The 17,731-nt window shown below is 37.6% G+C and overlaps 1 protein-coding gene across 1 annotated transcript; it reads right to left on the bottom strand.

The window, feature by feature from the left end:
- Window positions 1-5,361: 5,361 nt before the first annotated feature.
- gpr17 (G protein-coupled receptor 17) lies at window positions 5,362-16,838 on the bottom strand. Its single transcript, XM_051112295.1, has 2 exons — window positions 16,509-16,838; window positions 5,362-7,966 (listed from the first exon to the last, which is right to left on the bottom strand). The coding sequence occupies exon 2, from the start codon at window positions 7,956-7,958 to the stop codon at window positions 6,939-6,941; it is 1,020 nt and encodes a 339-aa protein (XP_050968252.1). The 5' UTR covers window positions 7,959-7,966; window positions 16,509-16,838; the 3' UTR covers window positions 5,362-6,938.
- Window positions 16,839-17,731: the final 893 nt, after the last annotated feature.

The following is a 17,731-nucleotide window of genomic DNA, read 5'->3' as shown; positions in this document are numbered from 1 at the left end:
GGAGTTTTCAGTATGCAATCAACGTCAATGATTAACCCTGCTAACCAAAACTATGAAGAGGACAAGCGATGCAAGTGTGTACTTAATGACAAATATGCAAAGCAGAGAAACATAGATAAACATTTACAGTACGAAAGGCTCTGCTGAGAGGAAGATTATGAATTTTTCTTTTTGACCAAACCACTAGTGCTGAAAGGGAAGTGACTTGTGGAGCACACTTGTAACATCTTCAGTTATGTGTCAGCATTTGGGTGTATATTATATGTACACTGATGGCACAAGAACATGAAAACTCTTAAAACGTGACGTGATGGAGCATGTTCCCTTATGATGCAGCTGTACCCTGAATACAGTAATACACGCTCAGAAAAAAAAAAAAAAAGGTACCATTAGGGGTAAAACAGCTCCCTAGAATCATGCTGTTGTACTCCTAAAGGTACAATCTTGGCACATTTTTTCTGACTTTGCATAGTTACTCTAGATGTATTTAAAGAAACATTTCTTCCAAAATGAAAATTATATCATCATTTAGTCATCAAACACAATAGGAGATGTTAAGCAAGATGTTCACGCTACTTATTTCCATGCAAATGTGAGACACATGAGGGAAAATAACACAAACATGGCATCGTAGACTTAAACCTGGGTTTGATGTGCCATGTTTGAATATACGTAAACAGTAAATGAGGTTTGAGAAGTGCATGGGGGGAAAGATTATCAGCGAATAGCATCTTAAATTTTGGTCTGTTGCTCTTGCAAAACTATTGCATATTGTAACCTCAGAAGACCCAGTTTCATATGGCCCACTTTTCTGGTACATTTTGTCATTTTTGGAGCTTGACAAACCCTTGGTCATCATTCACTTTCACACTGTATGGAAAAGAGCCATTTAAATGTACTGGTAAACTTGTTTTGAAAGAAAGAAAAAATATATGGGCCCTATCATACACCTGGCGCAAAGTGTTTTTTGCTAGTTTCAGCCTGATACACTTATCTTTTTTACGTCCAGCACCACATTGTTTATATAGCCAATGCACTTGTGCCCTTATGTTCGCCCATGGGCGTGCAAGGGCAAAATTTGGTGTTAATCTGTTTAAATCTCTAGGGGAAGTTTGTTTAAATACATCGCCTGAAAATGGCAAAAACGACACAAAACTTGCAAAGAAAATTCAATATAACAGACTTCCTAATGGGTTTCGGACTTCGTACCAAGGGACTTTTTTGTAGGTGTTGTCTACCGAATTTCGTACAAGTGTGTGAAACATGGCTCGAGGGGCACTTCAAGCCATTTTGCCACACCTACTTCTGAAACCCATATCAGATGTAAATTTTCACCACTCTGGCATGTGCAAAGTTTCATGAGTTTTCGAGCATGTTTATGCCCTCAAAAATGTGATTCATTTTGGAGAAGAAGAAGAATCTGAGCAAATCCAATAGGGTTCTCACACCATCAATGCTCAGGCCTTTATTACTACTATTACGTACATGGAAAAGCATTCAGTTTAGTTCCAACCCCAATCAAACACACCTGTCTGTAATTATCAAGTGCTCCTTCAGATCATAATTAGTTGGTTTAGGTGTGTTTGATCAGGTTTAGAGCTGAACTCTGCAGGAAGGTAGATCTCCAGGAACAGGATCGAGCACTAAATACACCCACACTAGTGGGTGTTTTCAACTTGAAACTGTGCTGACATAAAAGCACCACAAGAGCTATAAGAGAGCTGACGTCTCTATATGCCTTCAAAACGCTCTTGCGGTACTTTGATGTCAAACCTTGATCGATCTGCGCAGCACTGGTCTTTAGAACACACCTATTGACTCATAAATATGAATAGGTACAACCAGGGTTTGAAACTAACACCCGTCAGCCTACCAAATGCAGGTAAAATCAGCTGTGGTGGTAACAATGTCAAATCACTAGACAATTTGATGGTTACTTTTTGTAAATTATATTCACTAAATAATTTCTTGTGGAAGTGAAATTAAGTAAAATCTGCACAGATTTAGCGCAAACACTGAACTTGTGACTCATCATGATATATTAAATACAGTATACATATCTATGTTAAATACAGCTTAATTGCGCAGCATCGGCGCATATCTAGCTTACTTTAACATACCTGTCACTACGCAACAAATCACGCAGATTTGCTCTCTGCACATCTTACAGGGTCTACCTACGTTGTCATTCACTCCTCACAAGAACTGTCCAAATATCTATAAAAAGTTGCAGCCGCTGCTTTAGGTAGCCTGTCTGTAGCTTAACTACTATAACCACTACTACTATAATATAATACCAGTTTTGCCATTTGTGAAATTAGGTCATTTTTACTGAGCACTGTGACTGTGAAACAACAAATATATTTAATCATAGAATTATATGCAGTTTTCGGACACACACATGCATTTAGAGTAGGTATATGAACCGTTTGTTTAGCATGGTCTGTAGCAGACCATGGGCAACAGTTTAATGAACAAGAAATAAACAAGTGATATAAATTGTAGAGACAATATTGGTTTTTTGCTCTATTTCGCTAAAGAAAACTGTTCTAAACAAAGCCATGCTGAACATCTTTGCAACAAAACACAGCAGTGTTTCCTTACCAAATGAATTTGCCTTTCGAACAAATTCCAGTGAGTCAGTGATTCCCTGAACCATTCATAAACGTTTCTTACTTTGTTCCTGAATGAATCATTCGTTTTGAAAGAGTCGACTGAATAAATGACTCAGTCACTTGCTTATTAAAAAAGTGGCTTGCCGTTGTTTAAAAGTATAATTCTATTTTTCTCTATCATTTCATTTTTCTATATTCCAATTTTTATATTTAAGCAGTAATCTTGTAACATTATTTATTCCATTTGCAGATGCAGTGTAAAAAAAAATTTGTTTGCTTTTTTGGTTATTTATTTTTTTGGCTAGTAAAAGTTATCAATAGCTGGTAACTTAAAAATTTAGTAGCCAAATTGGCTGGTGAGTGAAAAAGTTGATTTCAAACCCTGGGTACAACCCTTTTGGACCATGCGCCTGGCGCGCCAATAATTGTTTTTCATAGCAAAAGTTGATTTGTACACACCCTAAGTGCATATGTGCCATGCACTTCAGACCAAGCCCTTAGATTGTTAAAATGTTTAAAGTATGTTTGTTTCAAATCAGATGTTTAATTTGTAAACGTTTTGTCTTTTTTTGTGATCGTAATGCCAAGAACTCTTGAGTAATCCTGAGTAATACACTACACCGACGCATTACAGTCCCTTCCTCTCTTTTCTTCACTCTCGGTGAAGATGCCTTGTTACATTAATGGACAGGAAGCCTTGCACAAATATGAGGAAAGAGAAGCAAAGACCGAGCGAGTCAGACAGAGAGAGAGAAAATAATCTGCTGACAGCTCACAGTTTGAGTCACATGATGTGAAAGAGAACCTGAATAGTGCCACAGCCGCTTTAGCCTGGTGGTTTCCAGCTTGCGTCTTTCTCGCATGCACAGAGCAGTAAAGAAAGCGGTTATGTTCTACTGTCAATAAGAGCTAAGCGGTGACGGCCACAGTGTGGTGGGACAGAGCATGTGCGATGCATTCTGTAGATAGCGTACGTTTTTCACAAGATTCTGCCTATTGTCACTAGCAGATGCCACATGAGATGATACTCAAAAGTCAAGTGTTATGAAGACTAATGAAAGATGTGACAAACTCCTTTGTCACTTCGGTGGGTGTGAGAATAGGGGGTATGTAATTGCAATCACCAAAATGCATCTGATGCCTAAGAATGTATTTTATTTAAAACAAACAAACAAACAAAACAACACCAATAACTATTTCATGTTAAAGTTATTTACATTTATTCAGCTGATTTAAATGCATTTACAAATTGACCCATGGATGGATTTTACTTGAGAAATACAGAAAAATTAATCAAAGAATTATGATAACAGCAAAAATAAAATGTATTTATACCAGCCGGTTACAGTTATAAAAATAATATAAATAACGATGCATATCAACTTCCTTTTATGCCAAAAAAAAAAAAAAAAGTGTACTTGTATACCTTAAACTATAAAAGGTACATTAAAAATATTAATTGACTACATTGTGAGAAGTACACATGCATCTAAATAGCCATAACAACAAATAGCCCTCAAGGAATGTAAAAAAGTAGTATTCATTTCGACTCCTCACTGGTTTGTTAACCTTCACACATTCTTACCACAGCTTGAGAGTGCTATAACCAGAAAATCCCCCTGGGGGTCATTAAAAAGGATTATATGTGTAGTTTTGTCACAAAGTATGAAATTCATTAGTCCGTTTCACACTGCTTTCATTAAGGATGTGCACTAAGGAAGTGCTTACAAACTTTAAGTCAAAGCATGTCATTAGCAAACAGGTAATATGCTAATAAAAACACAACATTAATTTTTAAAAGGCAGCACACAGTCTTATACACAATTTATGTGTTCTTTAGCCTCAATGTCTTTAGCTCCCAACCTTTTTCTGGCAACTGACTGATATGTAACACTCACATGTAGCCTACTGTTTCAAATAGCTTTCACTTTAAAGCAACTGTATGTAGTTTTGCGTATTTTTGTGACTTAGGAGCCCCCTATAGGCTATCCAACTTATTGTTCAGCATGGAAGTAAGCCTATGTGCAAGGCTTCCGGTTTATAAGCTGCTATAAGAAAATAATGAGAAGAATAAAAACATGCAGCAGACAGTAAAACTGTTTGCATTACAAACCAATGTGTTCATAACGAAGATAATACATTAAAATAATATGGTATAACACACCAATTTGCAATTTTGAGCAGGAAAACGGCTAAAAATAGTTGAATTGAGACTGTAAGGGTGGATATGCACAATTACCCCAGTATACTCAGGGCAAAGTTTATTTTAATTTTTTGCTTAGAACTAAAAAGTTGGAAATACCTTTGCAATGAATATCTAGACACCACTGACGCTGCTAAGAACGACATTGTGACGAATATATGATGTGCTGCACACTTTCCTCTCAATAACAAAATAAACACATGACAGCGCAAAGAAAACAGCAGTTAAGAAAGCATATGACTGTAACGATGTGGATAGTTTCACCACCTCTGCAATTCACCGGCTTACTGTCAACAAAAGAGGTATTTAAAATTACCCTGTATGATAAGTAGTCTGGCTATGTGAGACTAGTCTAGTTTTTTTTTTTTTTTTTTTGCATGACACATTGACATTACAATATAGAATAGCTCTTTTGGTATTAACCTGAATAAGTATTCATTTCATGCGTCATGGAACTGAAGCACGTGAAAACGTCACATCCTGTTGATTTTCCCGGGAACACAGGCTTTCACATGCTGCATTCCAGACAACTTGAAATTCGTATTTTGCCCCACCTCTTACTTGGAAATAACGTCTAGAACGCAGTTTGAAATGGGACATCCGACCTGTGAACTCGGGGCAGATCAATCAACCCTGACTTCAGCAAGATGTGTCATTTGACATCACTGCTTGCAAAGAGCATAGTGTGAAGCTACACTGTATCAAACTTAAAAACATTACACATTAATATCCCCATGAAATTAAAAATGTTTTTTGGCTTTTAGTATGAAAATGTTAGCCTTAAAGTTATCTGTAAGCTAGTGTGCTCCAAAACAATAACAAAATTCACATTTAGAAGATATAAGCATTCGAAACTCACAGTCTCTAACTTCCGCCGATATGGATCAACGATTTTAATGACATCACCCTGCACTTCAGCTTCTCATCAAACTTTCACGTCCAATTAAATTCCCTCTAGAATCCGACACGTCCCGCCCCTAAAATATAAATAGACGCTGAAGCAACGTCTGAAATCAGTCACTTGTTCACGGAATTTGTAGTTTCTGTACGGTAAATGCCACGTAGTGCATGCATTACATAGGGGATAGGGAACGATTCAGTGTAAACATGCATTTCATTGAGGTGAATTAAGGATCATATGCGCAAGTCGGCGCAGACCACAAAAACGTATCGGACACATTTGAATTCTACACATAATGCTATTTTATCAATAGGTAATGCGATATGGATGACATTGTGGTTGTCAAGCTCAACGTCTCTGGCCCAAGCTGTGATATAAACAAAACGCAACTGGTTATTTTAAAAAGGGGGGCGGGGCTGGTGGATATGTCCCGCCCTGTCTTCCTATTTAATTTAAAATTACGTCAACACATAGAATAAGCCTTCAGTGGAACTTTAGGTTTATAAAATGATAACTTGAATTTTCCATTTCGTCAGCTGTTTTCAAAACTAAGGGCAGCATTTTATGTAATTTTTTTTTTCTGTTTTAGCCCTAATTGACACGAAAACTCAAAATGCTCTTGTTGCGTCATGGCGACATTTTGAGGTCAATATGTTAGTGTGACATATGATTGACTCAAATTCAGAAGTATTAAGTGGGACATTTCAACTCAGATGTTGGCACTTCCAACCTCATCTTAAACGAGGCAGTAGACAAAGTTGGGGAAGGTCTCGTTTTTAAATGTCATTACAAGCCGTTTAGACATTGGCAGAAAAGCGATTTACACTTAAAAATTCTTATTTATATCCCTTTTAAGTGAGTGAAATTTACCATCATAAATATATCATTGTGGTAATTACAGCAGAAAGCTCTGCACATGCATTTGTTGTTGCCATAAAGCAATCCGGCCTTCGTACCAACTCACAAAACTCCTAGAACAGATGTTTGGGGGGAAAAAAACAGAAGCCATTGCCTTATTAGAAGTAAGTGTACCATCAGTGTTTTTGAAACTGATCTTTAAACTTACATACAGTTGCTTTAACATGTCCAAATCACATGTTTGGTTATACATAAGGCTGTTCAAAGTTCCTGATTTTAATTGACCATACACCATACATGAAGTGTAGGCCGAATCACTTAAACCAATATTCATACCATCTGTACGATTTTAATTGCTTGCTCAGAACTCAGACTTTGCGCTCAGAGAGCTCTCATGTGTGCCTTTCAGGTCCCCGCTTGTAGCGCCGGAACCCCCTGATTTGTCTCTGCAGAAGATCCTGCGAACGCTTCCTCTGAACTTCTCAGCCGCAAACAGGTAGACCAAGGGATCCAACGCCCCATTTAGACAGGTTAGAGAGGAGGTGAGCCGGTTAGCCAGGGCTAGTCCTCTTTTAATTTGGCAGGATAAGTCTGGATGTTCATAACCCAGGATGAAGGTTGCACGGCTTAAGTGATAGGGCAAAAAGCACACTATGTAGATGAGCATGACCAGACCAATGGTGCGGAGAGCTCGGAGTTTCAGTGCCGGCTCCAACCTTGAACCTTTTCGCAGACTGTTTACTATCAGCAGGTAGCAAGACAGTGTGGCAATGAAAGGTGGTGTGAAGGCTACGGCGAGAGAGACGAGAGCACGTTGTGAAGCCTTTTCTCTGTACAGCTGCAAGCATACGGTGGAGCCGTTGACTTCTGCAGTCTGCTTGGTGACCAGTAGAGGCGCCATAGACACTATCACCAAAGCCCATAGTGCAAAACTGGCTATGTGAGCATAACGAGGGCGTCTGACCTTGAGGGAACGTACGGCGTGTACCACAGCGAGGTATCTATCACCTGCAACGCAGGCCAGGAAGTACAAGCTGGCATACATGTTGACATAAAAGAAGAATCCTGCGAGACGGCAAGGGATTTCACCAAATGGCCAATGTCCCCCGGTTAAATGATAAGTGGCTCTGAGGGGTAAAACGAAGATGTAAAACAAATCAGCCACAGCAAGATGGAGCAGGAAGACATTGGCTGGAGAAGAGTTGCCTCTCTGGCGAGCGAAGATCCACAGGGCAAGGCTATTGCCGTTCATTGCCAGGAGGAAAACTATGATGTAGTACAATCCAAACATCATGTTCTCCACTGTATTGTCCACAGGTGGACAGCTCTCCATGGATCCATTGGGCATCAAGGTGGGAAGTTCTGTCAGGGGAGACTCCATTTTTGTAACTGCAAACAGAGGAAAAGAAAAACATTTTTATTAATTGTTTGAGTTATAGATTTTATAATAGTAAACGAAATATATGAAGCTATATGAAACAAAATACACTGTAGGATAGTTTCAGGATGCATTAAACTAATAAACATGACAGTAAATACAGATATACAATAAACAGATGATAATAAGAAATGTTACTTGAGCACTTATAACACATTTGATATATTTCGCTGGAGTATAAAATAACATTCCTCATTAATTTTTAAAAATGGTGCTAAATAGCACTAAAAGTGGTTCATTGACTTGTAATAATAAGAGAACCTACATTTACGTATATAGCACCTGTGTCAAATGGTGCTAGGTAGAATCATAAGAGGAACCCCATTCTTCTCAGATTTTAGACGTTACTCCACTCTCATATGTTTGCTATGAATGGGAATTTACTACAATGGCAAAAGCTGTTTTTAATTAATTTTATGCTTTTCTGAGGTCAAAAAGGTCTTGTGTGGAGGCCCTATAATCCCTATAATGTTGTTTTTTAATCCTTTCCCCAACTAAACTAAAAGACTAAAAAAGATTTAGAGAATCTTTAAAGAACTATACAGGGGCTTAACAGGTTCTTCATGCCATAGTAGTGCTATATAGCACCTCAACCGTGCCAAAGAACCACTGAAGAATCGCTAAAGATCCATACCAGGTCTAACAGGTTCTATATACGGTAGTGGTGCTATATAGCACCTCAACCACCCCTAAGAACTGCTAAAGAACCATACTGGGCTTAAAAGGTTCCTTATATGATAGCGGTGCTATATAGCATCTCAACCACCGTGAAGAACAACTGAAGAACCGCTAAAAAACCATACTTGGCTTAACAGGTTCTTTATATGGTAGCTGTGCTATGTAGCACCTCAACCACCCCAAAGAACTACTGAAGAACTGCTGAAGAACTATATACCCCTTTTCCACCAGCAGGAACCGGGTGCTAATTCAGAGCTAATGCTATTGCCAGTTTGGAGTTTGTTCAACTGGCAAGCCCTTTAAGAACCAGTTTACTTTTCCACGGGCTAGAGAGCCACCACAGAGCCAGGTCTTACTATATAGCACCTCAACCATTCCAAAGAACTGCTGAAGGAGCATACTGAGCTTAACAGGTTCTTTATATGGTAGCGATGCTATATAGCACCCCAAAGAATCACAAAAAAAACTATGAACTATGTAGAACATCAACCACCCAGAAGAACTGCTGAAAAACTACAGGCCCCTTTTCCACCAGCAGGAACTAGGTGCTAGTTCAGAGCCAGTGCTATTGCCGGTTCGGTGTTGGTTCCGCTGATTCCACTGTCATCTTTCCTAGCAATGCTAGAGTGGCAGTGCCAAACACAGACACACCAGGTTTGCTTGAGATGCATTGGCGCTGCACAAACCAACCGGTGAGAGTGACTCGTACTTCTACACCACACGTTGACAGGTCCGCTCAGCACCAACACATCCTGGACAAGCCTAATATCAGCAATGGCTTTGCAAACCTACATTGGCATCCAAACACAGTGAAACCAATGTGTTTGTGTTTAGCTGCTATTTAAAAAAAAAGCCCAGTCAAAAGTTTCTGTTAATCTTGTTGGTCAAGCGGTTCTTACTTCTAGACCAGCAATGTTTTGGTGCTACTTACGAACCACTTTTCAGCTGGTGTCTTGGGTGTTGAAAGACAAAGAAGTGAAAAGGGGTAAAACTTTAAAACTGGGCTTAAAGGAGTCATCGGATGCCCATTTTCCACAAGTTAATATAATGATTCTTTAGGGTCTTAATGAAAGTCTATAATATATTTTGGTTAAAAATTCTCAATGGTAGCGTAAAACAACACCCTTTTTACCTCGCCAAAATCAGCTCTGCAAAAATCATCCTGTTCTGGTCGAGGTTGCTTTAAATGTTAATGAGCTCTGCTCGCCCCGCCCCTCTCTTCTCTCTGTGGTGTGACGAGCCTGTTTACTTTAGCCGCATTTAGCTGCTAAACTTGCTAACTAACATGTTATGAGGAAAGGCGATCGCAAAGATTCATAAAAAAAACCCCTTATACTCACTTCTGCTGTAAGTGAAGCTGGATCACAAATGATTCGCGCAAACATAGACGGATATATGTAGATCGGGAGGCGCATTCCATTCACAAACAAACGTAATCCACTGCATCTTCTGCAGTCCGGAGTAAATGACAATCACTATGTTCATTATTACATCCAGGAACACAACACCTCAATCTGAGATATTCTTGTCTAACTTACATCCCTGCTCTGGCATCAAAACAATGGAGGTTGGACTGTTACAGCTGATTTAAGGCGGGTCTGAGGTGTGACGTCACACCGACATGCATCTGAGAATGGCTTGATTTGAAAAAGGGGATTAATTAAAAACCACTGCATGGATTTTTATCATTACAGGGTAGATTTGTACATACACTGCCAACACACATTAATGTTCAAACAACATGTAAAAGTGAACTTTGCATCCGATGACCCTTTTAACAGATTCTTTATATGGTAGCAGTGCTATATAGCACCTCATCCACCCCAAAGAACCTCTGAAGAATCATTTTTGTGTGTGTGTGTGTGTGTGTGTGTGTGTGTGTGTGTGTGTATGTATGTATGTATGTATGTATGAGATGGAGCCTCTAGAGAGCTTGTTCCCTTGACAGACTGCATAATTTCCATGTAGGGAATAGCAACCATGCTAGCTATAAATTATTTACTAAAATTTCTACAAAACACATTAAAAATTGATAGATAAACAAAAATGTCCATGCTTGGCACTCACTTCCATCACATGTCCAAACCAAACTATGCTGCATCCAGGTTTTTCATTTGATGAAACCCAAAAATATCAAAATGTAATTAAAGGGGTCATCAGATGCCCATTTTCCACAAGTTGATATGATTCTTTAGGGTCTTAATGAGAAGTCTCTAATATACTTTGATTAAAAATTCTCAGTGGTTTTGTAAAACAACACCCTTTTTACCTTGCCAAAATCAGCTCTGCAAAAATCACCTCATTCTCAGGGGTTGTTCCTTTAAATGCAAATGAGCTCTGCTCACCCCGCCCCTTTCTTCTCTCTGTGGAAAGACGGTCTTGTTTACAGCCGCATTTAGCCGCGTTTAGCTGGTAAACTTCCTAACTACCAAGTTATAAGGAAAGGCGATCGCAAAGATTCATAAAAAAACGCTTATACTCACTTCTGCTGTAAATGAAGCTCATGAATGATTCGCATGAACATAGACGGATATATGTAGATCGGGAGGCGCATTCCGTTCACAAACAAACGTAATCTACTACATCTTCAGCGGCTCAGATGTCGGGAGTAAATGACGACCACTATGTTCATTATTACATCCAGCAACACAACACCTCGATCACTCAATCGGAGATATTCTTGTCTAACTTACATCCCTGCTCTGGCATCAAAACATGGAAAGTTTACTGGACTGTGACAGCTGGTCTGAGGTAAGACGCTCATGTCAATCAACTATTGTGGGAGCGGCCTCTGTGGGTGTGACGCCACAACGACAGGCATCTGAGAACGGCTCGATTTGAAAAAGGGGATATTATTTTTACAGATTAATTAAAAACCACTGCATGGATTTTTATCATTATAGGGTAGATTTGTACATACACTGCCAACACACATTAATGTTCAAACAACACGAAAAAGTGAACTTAGCATCCGATGACCCCTTTAAATAAGGAATCAAAATGAAAACTCAGAGCGCAACAGAAAAGAACAAGATCACATCTGCTTTTGGGAATATGTTCCCAAATTTGCCTAGTGTCCAAACATGTTTTCAGAAATGGAGCAAAGATATAGCAGTGATAAACCAAGTATGTTTTATTCCAGCAGCAGTAAATATTTATCCTCTCCGCTTACTTGAGTAGTGAGGGAGGGAGTGTTACAGCTGTCTGGATGTTTGGCAGCAATTCAGATTTGTAGATATTTGTGTGTCTCAGGAGTGTGAGCAGATGTCCCTGCGGAGCAGCTGACTACACACTCATTGCACCTCCACATGCGTTGCACTGCATGAAGGTGCTGGTGCATCCGGTGGCCACACCAGAGCCACTCCCGGATATCTGCTTACAGTCTGAGCAGCTGTTTGCGTGGCATTCTGCTTTGTCAAATCATTGGCGTGTGCACAGGCAGCCTGCTTCAGATTCAGTGAGCAAACTCTGTTTGGAAGAGGCATTCATTTTAGCGCGCCATCCAATAACACTTGCTCTATTAATAACCAGGCCGAATGAAGCATCTGCAGGGATAAGCTGATAACCTTTTTAAGAAAGGTTCAAATTGGGGAAAAGTTCACCTGTTAATACTGGGGCTGTAGCTGACAGTGTGGATTAAAATAAAATAAAATAAAATAAAATAAAATAAAATACCAACATCTATGATGAGTTTTTTTTATTATTATTATTATTTTGTAATTACAATTCATTGGGGGGCATAAAATTAATAAATATGAATAATATATGATTATATATAATATTTTGCCATAATCTTTAAAAAATGTTTAATATCAATACTATAACAAAACTGCTTAATAATATTAAGGAAAAAAACACGTGTCTGCCAAATGATATTCATGTGATGCAACTAACATGCAGAAACATGCAAAAACATTAATCAATTAATAAAAAAAAGAAAAAAAAAAAAAAACAGAGAGGACCTGAGGCTAGGTCAGGTGTTTAAATGTCATGTGGTGCAACTCCAACAAAACAATGAAATTTACAAATTTATATATATATATATATATATATATATATAAAAAATTATATACATATACATATACATATAATATATTATATATATATATATATATATATATATGTTATTAAGCAGTGAAATGATAGCACCCCAGTGGTGAAGCTCCAACAAAACTATATTTACAAATTAATATTTAAAAAAAAAAAAAGTAAACTCAAAGGATAAGCATGAGGAAAACAATATTTTGCCATAATCTTTAAAAAAATATATTTAATGTTTAATACTATAACAAGAGAGGGCCCAGGCCAGGTCAGGTGTTTAAATGTCATGTGGTGCAACTCCAACAAAACAGTGATATTTACAAATTAATAATTCTTTTTTATTGAAAGTAAACTCGAAGAATAAGTATAAGGAACATAATATTTTGGCATAATCTTTAAAAAAAAATTGTAATGTTAAATACTAAAACAAAACTGCTTCACTGCTTAATAATATAAAGAAAACACCTGTGTCTGTCAAATAATATTAATGTGGTGCAACTAGCATGCAGAAATGTGCAGAAACATGCAAAATGAAAATTAATTAATTAAAAAAAAAACTGAGAGAGGACCCCAGACTAGGTTAGGTGTTTAAATGTCATGTGGTGCAACATGTGGTGCAACTTCAAAAAAAATATTTTTAAATGTTTAATACTTCAACAAAACTGCTTCACTGCTTAATAATATTTTGTAATAAATATTAATATATATTAAAAAAAGCACCTGCGTCTGCCCAATAACATTCATGTGGTACAACTAACATGCAGAAATGTGCAGAAACATGCAAAAAAAAAAGGTAATAAATTAATTAATCAATTATTTAATTAAAAAAAAACTGAGAGAGGACCCCAGGTCAGGTGTTTAAATGTCATGTTGTGCAACTTCCACAAAACAATGATATTTACAAATTGATAAAACAAACCAGTGTGTTGTAATAAAATAATATGATAAGACACACCAATCTGCAATATCAAGCAGCAAAACAAGCTGTTTTATACTAAAAATAGCTGAACGTTATTAAGACTGGAAGCCAGAGCCATAAAATTTACAAATGGGTGCACCTGCTCTTAGGGGAGAAATAAAGTGGATAAAATAGTTCAAATGCTCACTGAAAGCACAACAAATGCTTACTGAATTTCACTTCCATACCCTCTGGAATTCTCCGAAAGATATAAAAAATATGTTTCCATTTGTGTTAAGCACTAAAAGAGTCTTTCTTCATGACTAAAATATGCTACCAAAACATTTCACAATATCCTCTCACAGGAGTTGGAATAATAGAGAGACATTTTAATCAATATTTTGAGAACACTACAGACAAACACAAAGTGGGTGTGTACAAAGGAGTGTCTCAAGATCCTGCCATAGGAAAGTGCTGCAGGATTTGTAACTGAGGGGGAGGAATCTCTTCAAGTCCCAGAACATGCCAAACCCTCCAGTAACTTAAACAGATAAAAGCAGAGAACTACAAAACAAAAAAGCTGTGCTTAGAGACCAAAAGGCGTGATTTGCGACTAAGAAATCCAGATGTTAATAAATGATCCTGGTGCTTCTCTGGTATGTGATATGAAACTATACTTTGTGGTCCAGGAAAAACACATTTAGTCTTACAAAATATGAAAATTTCCAATGAAAAACTATGATCCAGCAGCACCAGTCCAAGTGTTCCGTGGTTAGCTTGGAAAAAACATGCCCCAATCTCAAAAGTCTTGAAGAACAAGGCTTCTCCACAGGCTGGCAACAATACAAAATCACTTTTGTGTTAAAGAAATAAGTGGGGGTCAGGCCAGGGTTGCAATGTGACACTAATGCTCCTATATACCACATCACACAAAAGAAGCAGAAGTAATCACAGGCGTGAGGCACACTGCAGATTAACTAAAGCTGAACCACAGCTCAGCGTGGACCGACACGCTATCAGAACTCAAGGTAAAACAGCCATAGAAAACACTTCTTTCTTTCTTTTCTTTTTACAGTATACACAAATACATAAAATATATTTTCTAGAAGAAAGCAAATGCAGTGCAACATTTTCTGTATTAAATTTTTATATCTGAATCCCTAAAGTGATTTTGACTTGTGTTGTGAGCTCAAGGTAAAACAGCCATAGGAAACCCTTCTTTTCTTTTCTAGTAATACGAAAATATGTAAAATATGACTATAAGAAAGCAAATTCAGTGACAAGTTTACTGTATTACATTTTTTGTACGATTCCCTGAAGTGATTTTGACCTACTTTGCAAACTCAAGGTAAAACAGCCATAGGAAACCCTTCTTTTCTTTTCTAGTAATACGAAAATATGTAAAATATGACTATAAGAAAGCAAATTCAGTGACAAGTTTACTGTATTACATTTTTTGTACGATTCCCTGAAGTGATTTTGACCTACTTTGCAAACTCAAGGTAAAACAGCCATAGGAAACCCTTCTTTTTTTTCTTACAGTAATACACAAATATGTAAAATATGACTAGAAGAAAGCAAATTCAGTGTAAAATTTACTGTATTACAGTTTTTGTATGATTCCCCAAAACTGATTTTGACTTACTTTACAAGCTCAAGGTAAAACAGCCATAGGAAACCCTTCTTTCCTTTCCAGTAATACACAAATATGTAAAATATGACCAGAAGAAAGCAAATGCGGCGAAAAAATTTACTGTATTATATTTTTTGTATGATTCACTGAAGTGATTTTGACTTACTTTGCGAACTTAAGGTAAAACAGCCATAGGAAACCCTTCTATTTTTGTAAAATATGACTAGAAGAAAGCATATTCAGTGCCAAGTTTACTGTATTACATTTTTTGTACGATTCCCTGAAGTGATTTTGACTTGCTTTGCAAACTCAAGGTAAAACAGCCATAGGAAACCCTTCTTTTTTTACAGTAATACACAAATATGTAAAATATGACTAGAAGAAAATAAATGCAGCGAAAAAATTTACTGTATTACATTTTTTTGTATCTGATTCCCTAAAATGATTTTAACTTACTTTGCGAACTCTTTTTTACAGTAATACACAAATGTAAAATATGACTAGAAGAAAGCAAGTGCAGTGCAGAATTTTCTGTATTTAATTTTTATATCTGATTCTCTAAAGAGATTTTTCTCTAGAGAGATGTTTTACCTTTTTTGCAAGGTAAAACAGTCATAGAAAACCCTTCTTTTCTTTTCCAGTAATACACAAATATGTAAAATATGACCAGAAGAAAGCAAAATTCACTGTATTACATTTTTTTGTACCTAATTCCCTGAAGTGATTTTGACTTTGCTCATTCAAGCAAAGCAAATCTTGTCCAACTATAATCCTAAACCTTTTACTTTATAATGTAGAGGTAAAATGACCTTTTAAAGACTTTTTCTTTAACCAATAAACTCACTTTAGATGCAATAAAATATTTATGCAAAATAGTTAAAATTACATGCACATAAACTAAGAAAACAATATGGTCAAAATTTGTTTCCTAGCTGTTTTACATTTTGCAGAAAAGCCTATAAAAGTACATTAAATAATTTAAACAGCATCATTTTATTGCGTAAAAAACTGCATAATAATAAAAAAGTAAAACTAGGAAACAATGCATTTTTATTATAAAAAAAAAAGCTATCAAAAATAAAAGCACATAAAAAAGATAAAATAGGTTGCATTTAAACTAAGAAAACTAAATTTACATAATTAAAGGTATAATAATAATACTAAAGAATCCATGCAAACAAGTTTCAACTGATCTAGACAGCAGACACTGAGAGAAAGTAAATGAAATCAATGAGAGACTCACCAAAGTGTTGATCCCTCGACAGCCTGTGCAGTAGTGAAGTAGTTGAGCAGAGCAGAGGAGAGTTGGTTCTGCTGCCTGCTCTTTCTTACAGCTGCCTGAAAAGCGAGAGCGAACCAGCAGCTTCTGTTGAGCGGCAGTGGAGTTTAATGGAGTTGAGACTCGACTCTCTCAGGCTGAGATACGATACTGTGCCTCTTTTTGTGCGCCAACAAATTTGATCACAAAAACGTGGTTTGCGATGGGAAGGCTCTAATGTGACCCTTGACCTCAGCCTTTCTTTGCAATGCTATTTTCTTCTGAGGGCCACTTGTGCGCTCCACAATAACCCGAGTCAGAAGAAGCGGCACATTTCGACAGGGGGAGAATAATGGCATGCCTTGCTCGCAATGTGGAGCCGGTGGGGTTCCATGGCAACGGGGACTAGCGTGCCTTTAGGTTACAAACCCCCCACCCCACTCCTTCAACCATATCAATAAACAGAAGATGAACTGAGCATTTAATGGGGCAGTTTATGAATAAAGACCAGAGATTATCCATTGTAGACTGGGGAAAGCCAGACGGACGAGGCCCCTTGGAACTCAGAGGAGAAATCTGAGTTGAAATCACAAGGGCGAAAGGGACAGAGGATAACAGACTGGGGTCCTTGTTTCTCGGGTCCCTGCTGTGGACTGTTGGGGCATCGTACATTGGAGCAGCAGAGGGCAAAAATAAGGGCATGTGATCCTCAGACAGATGTGGAGCCGCAAGCGAACAGCAAGAGCAATAATCTGTCTTTCATTCTGGAAGATCACAGCTGTGTAGGACACACATCATCTCTTTTTCTTCTGTCTGGGCACGTCTTCAACGATATGCTAATATAGTTCGCTTTACTCAATGAGCCCACTATCTATGCTACCAGAATAGGCTAAATAATACAGTGCCAAGTCTTAATTGGGACGTCTCCAAGCCTCATTATATGCTGCCCCTCGAGACTTTGTTGCCCTGGGGCAAAACACAGCGTAACGTGACTGTTAACCAGAGAAGAACTCGTCTTCTGTCAGATTCAAGAGCTAAAACAGTTTGTTGTTAAACATGACAAAACAACATTAAAGCTGCAAGCATCGTTGAAAGGGCTCTTGCACCCGGTGGCTTTAGAAAAACTGCAAACACTGGGCAATATGCATTTAAAGTTGTAAATATAGAAGGAACATGACTAAGTCATTTGTATGTGCCAAACTTCCTGC

Source organism: Labeo rohita, chromosome 6, assembly GCF_022985175.1.
Source record: "Labeo rohita strain BAU-BD-2019 chromosome 6, IGBB_LRoh.1.0, whole genome shotgun sequence".
Lineage (NCBI taxonomy): Eukaryota > Metazoa > Chordata > Actinopteri > Cypriniformes > Cyprinidae > Labeo > Labeo rohita.
This window is presented reverse-complemented; position numbering and strand designations above follow the sequence as displayed.

Bases quoted from the DNA above. Each gene is read 5' to 3' on its own strand.
- gpr17 (XM_051112295.1), bottom strand. From the start codon at position 7,958: ATGGAGTCTCCCCTGACAGAACTTCCCACCTTGATGCCCAATGGATCC.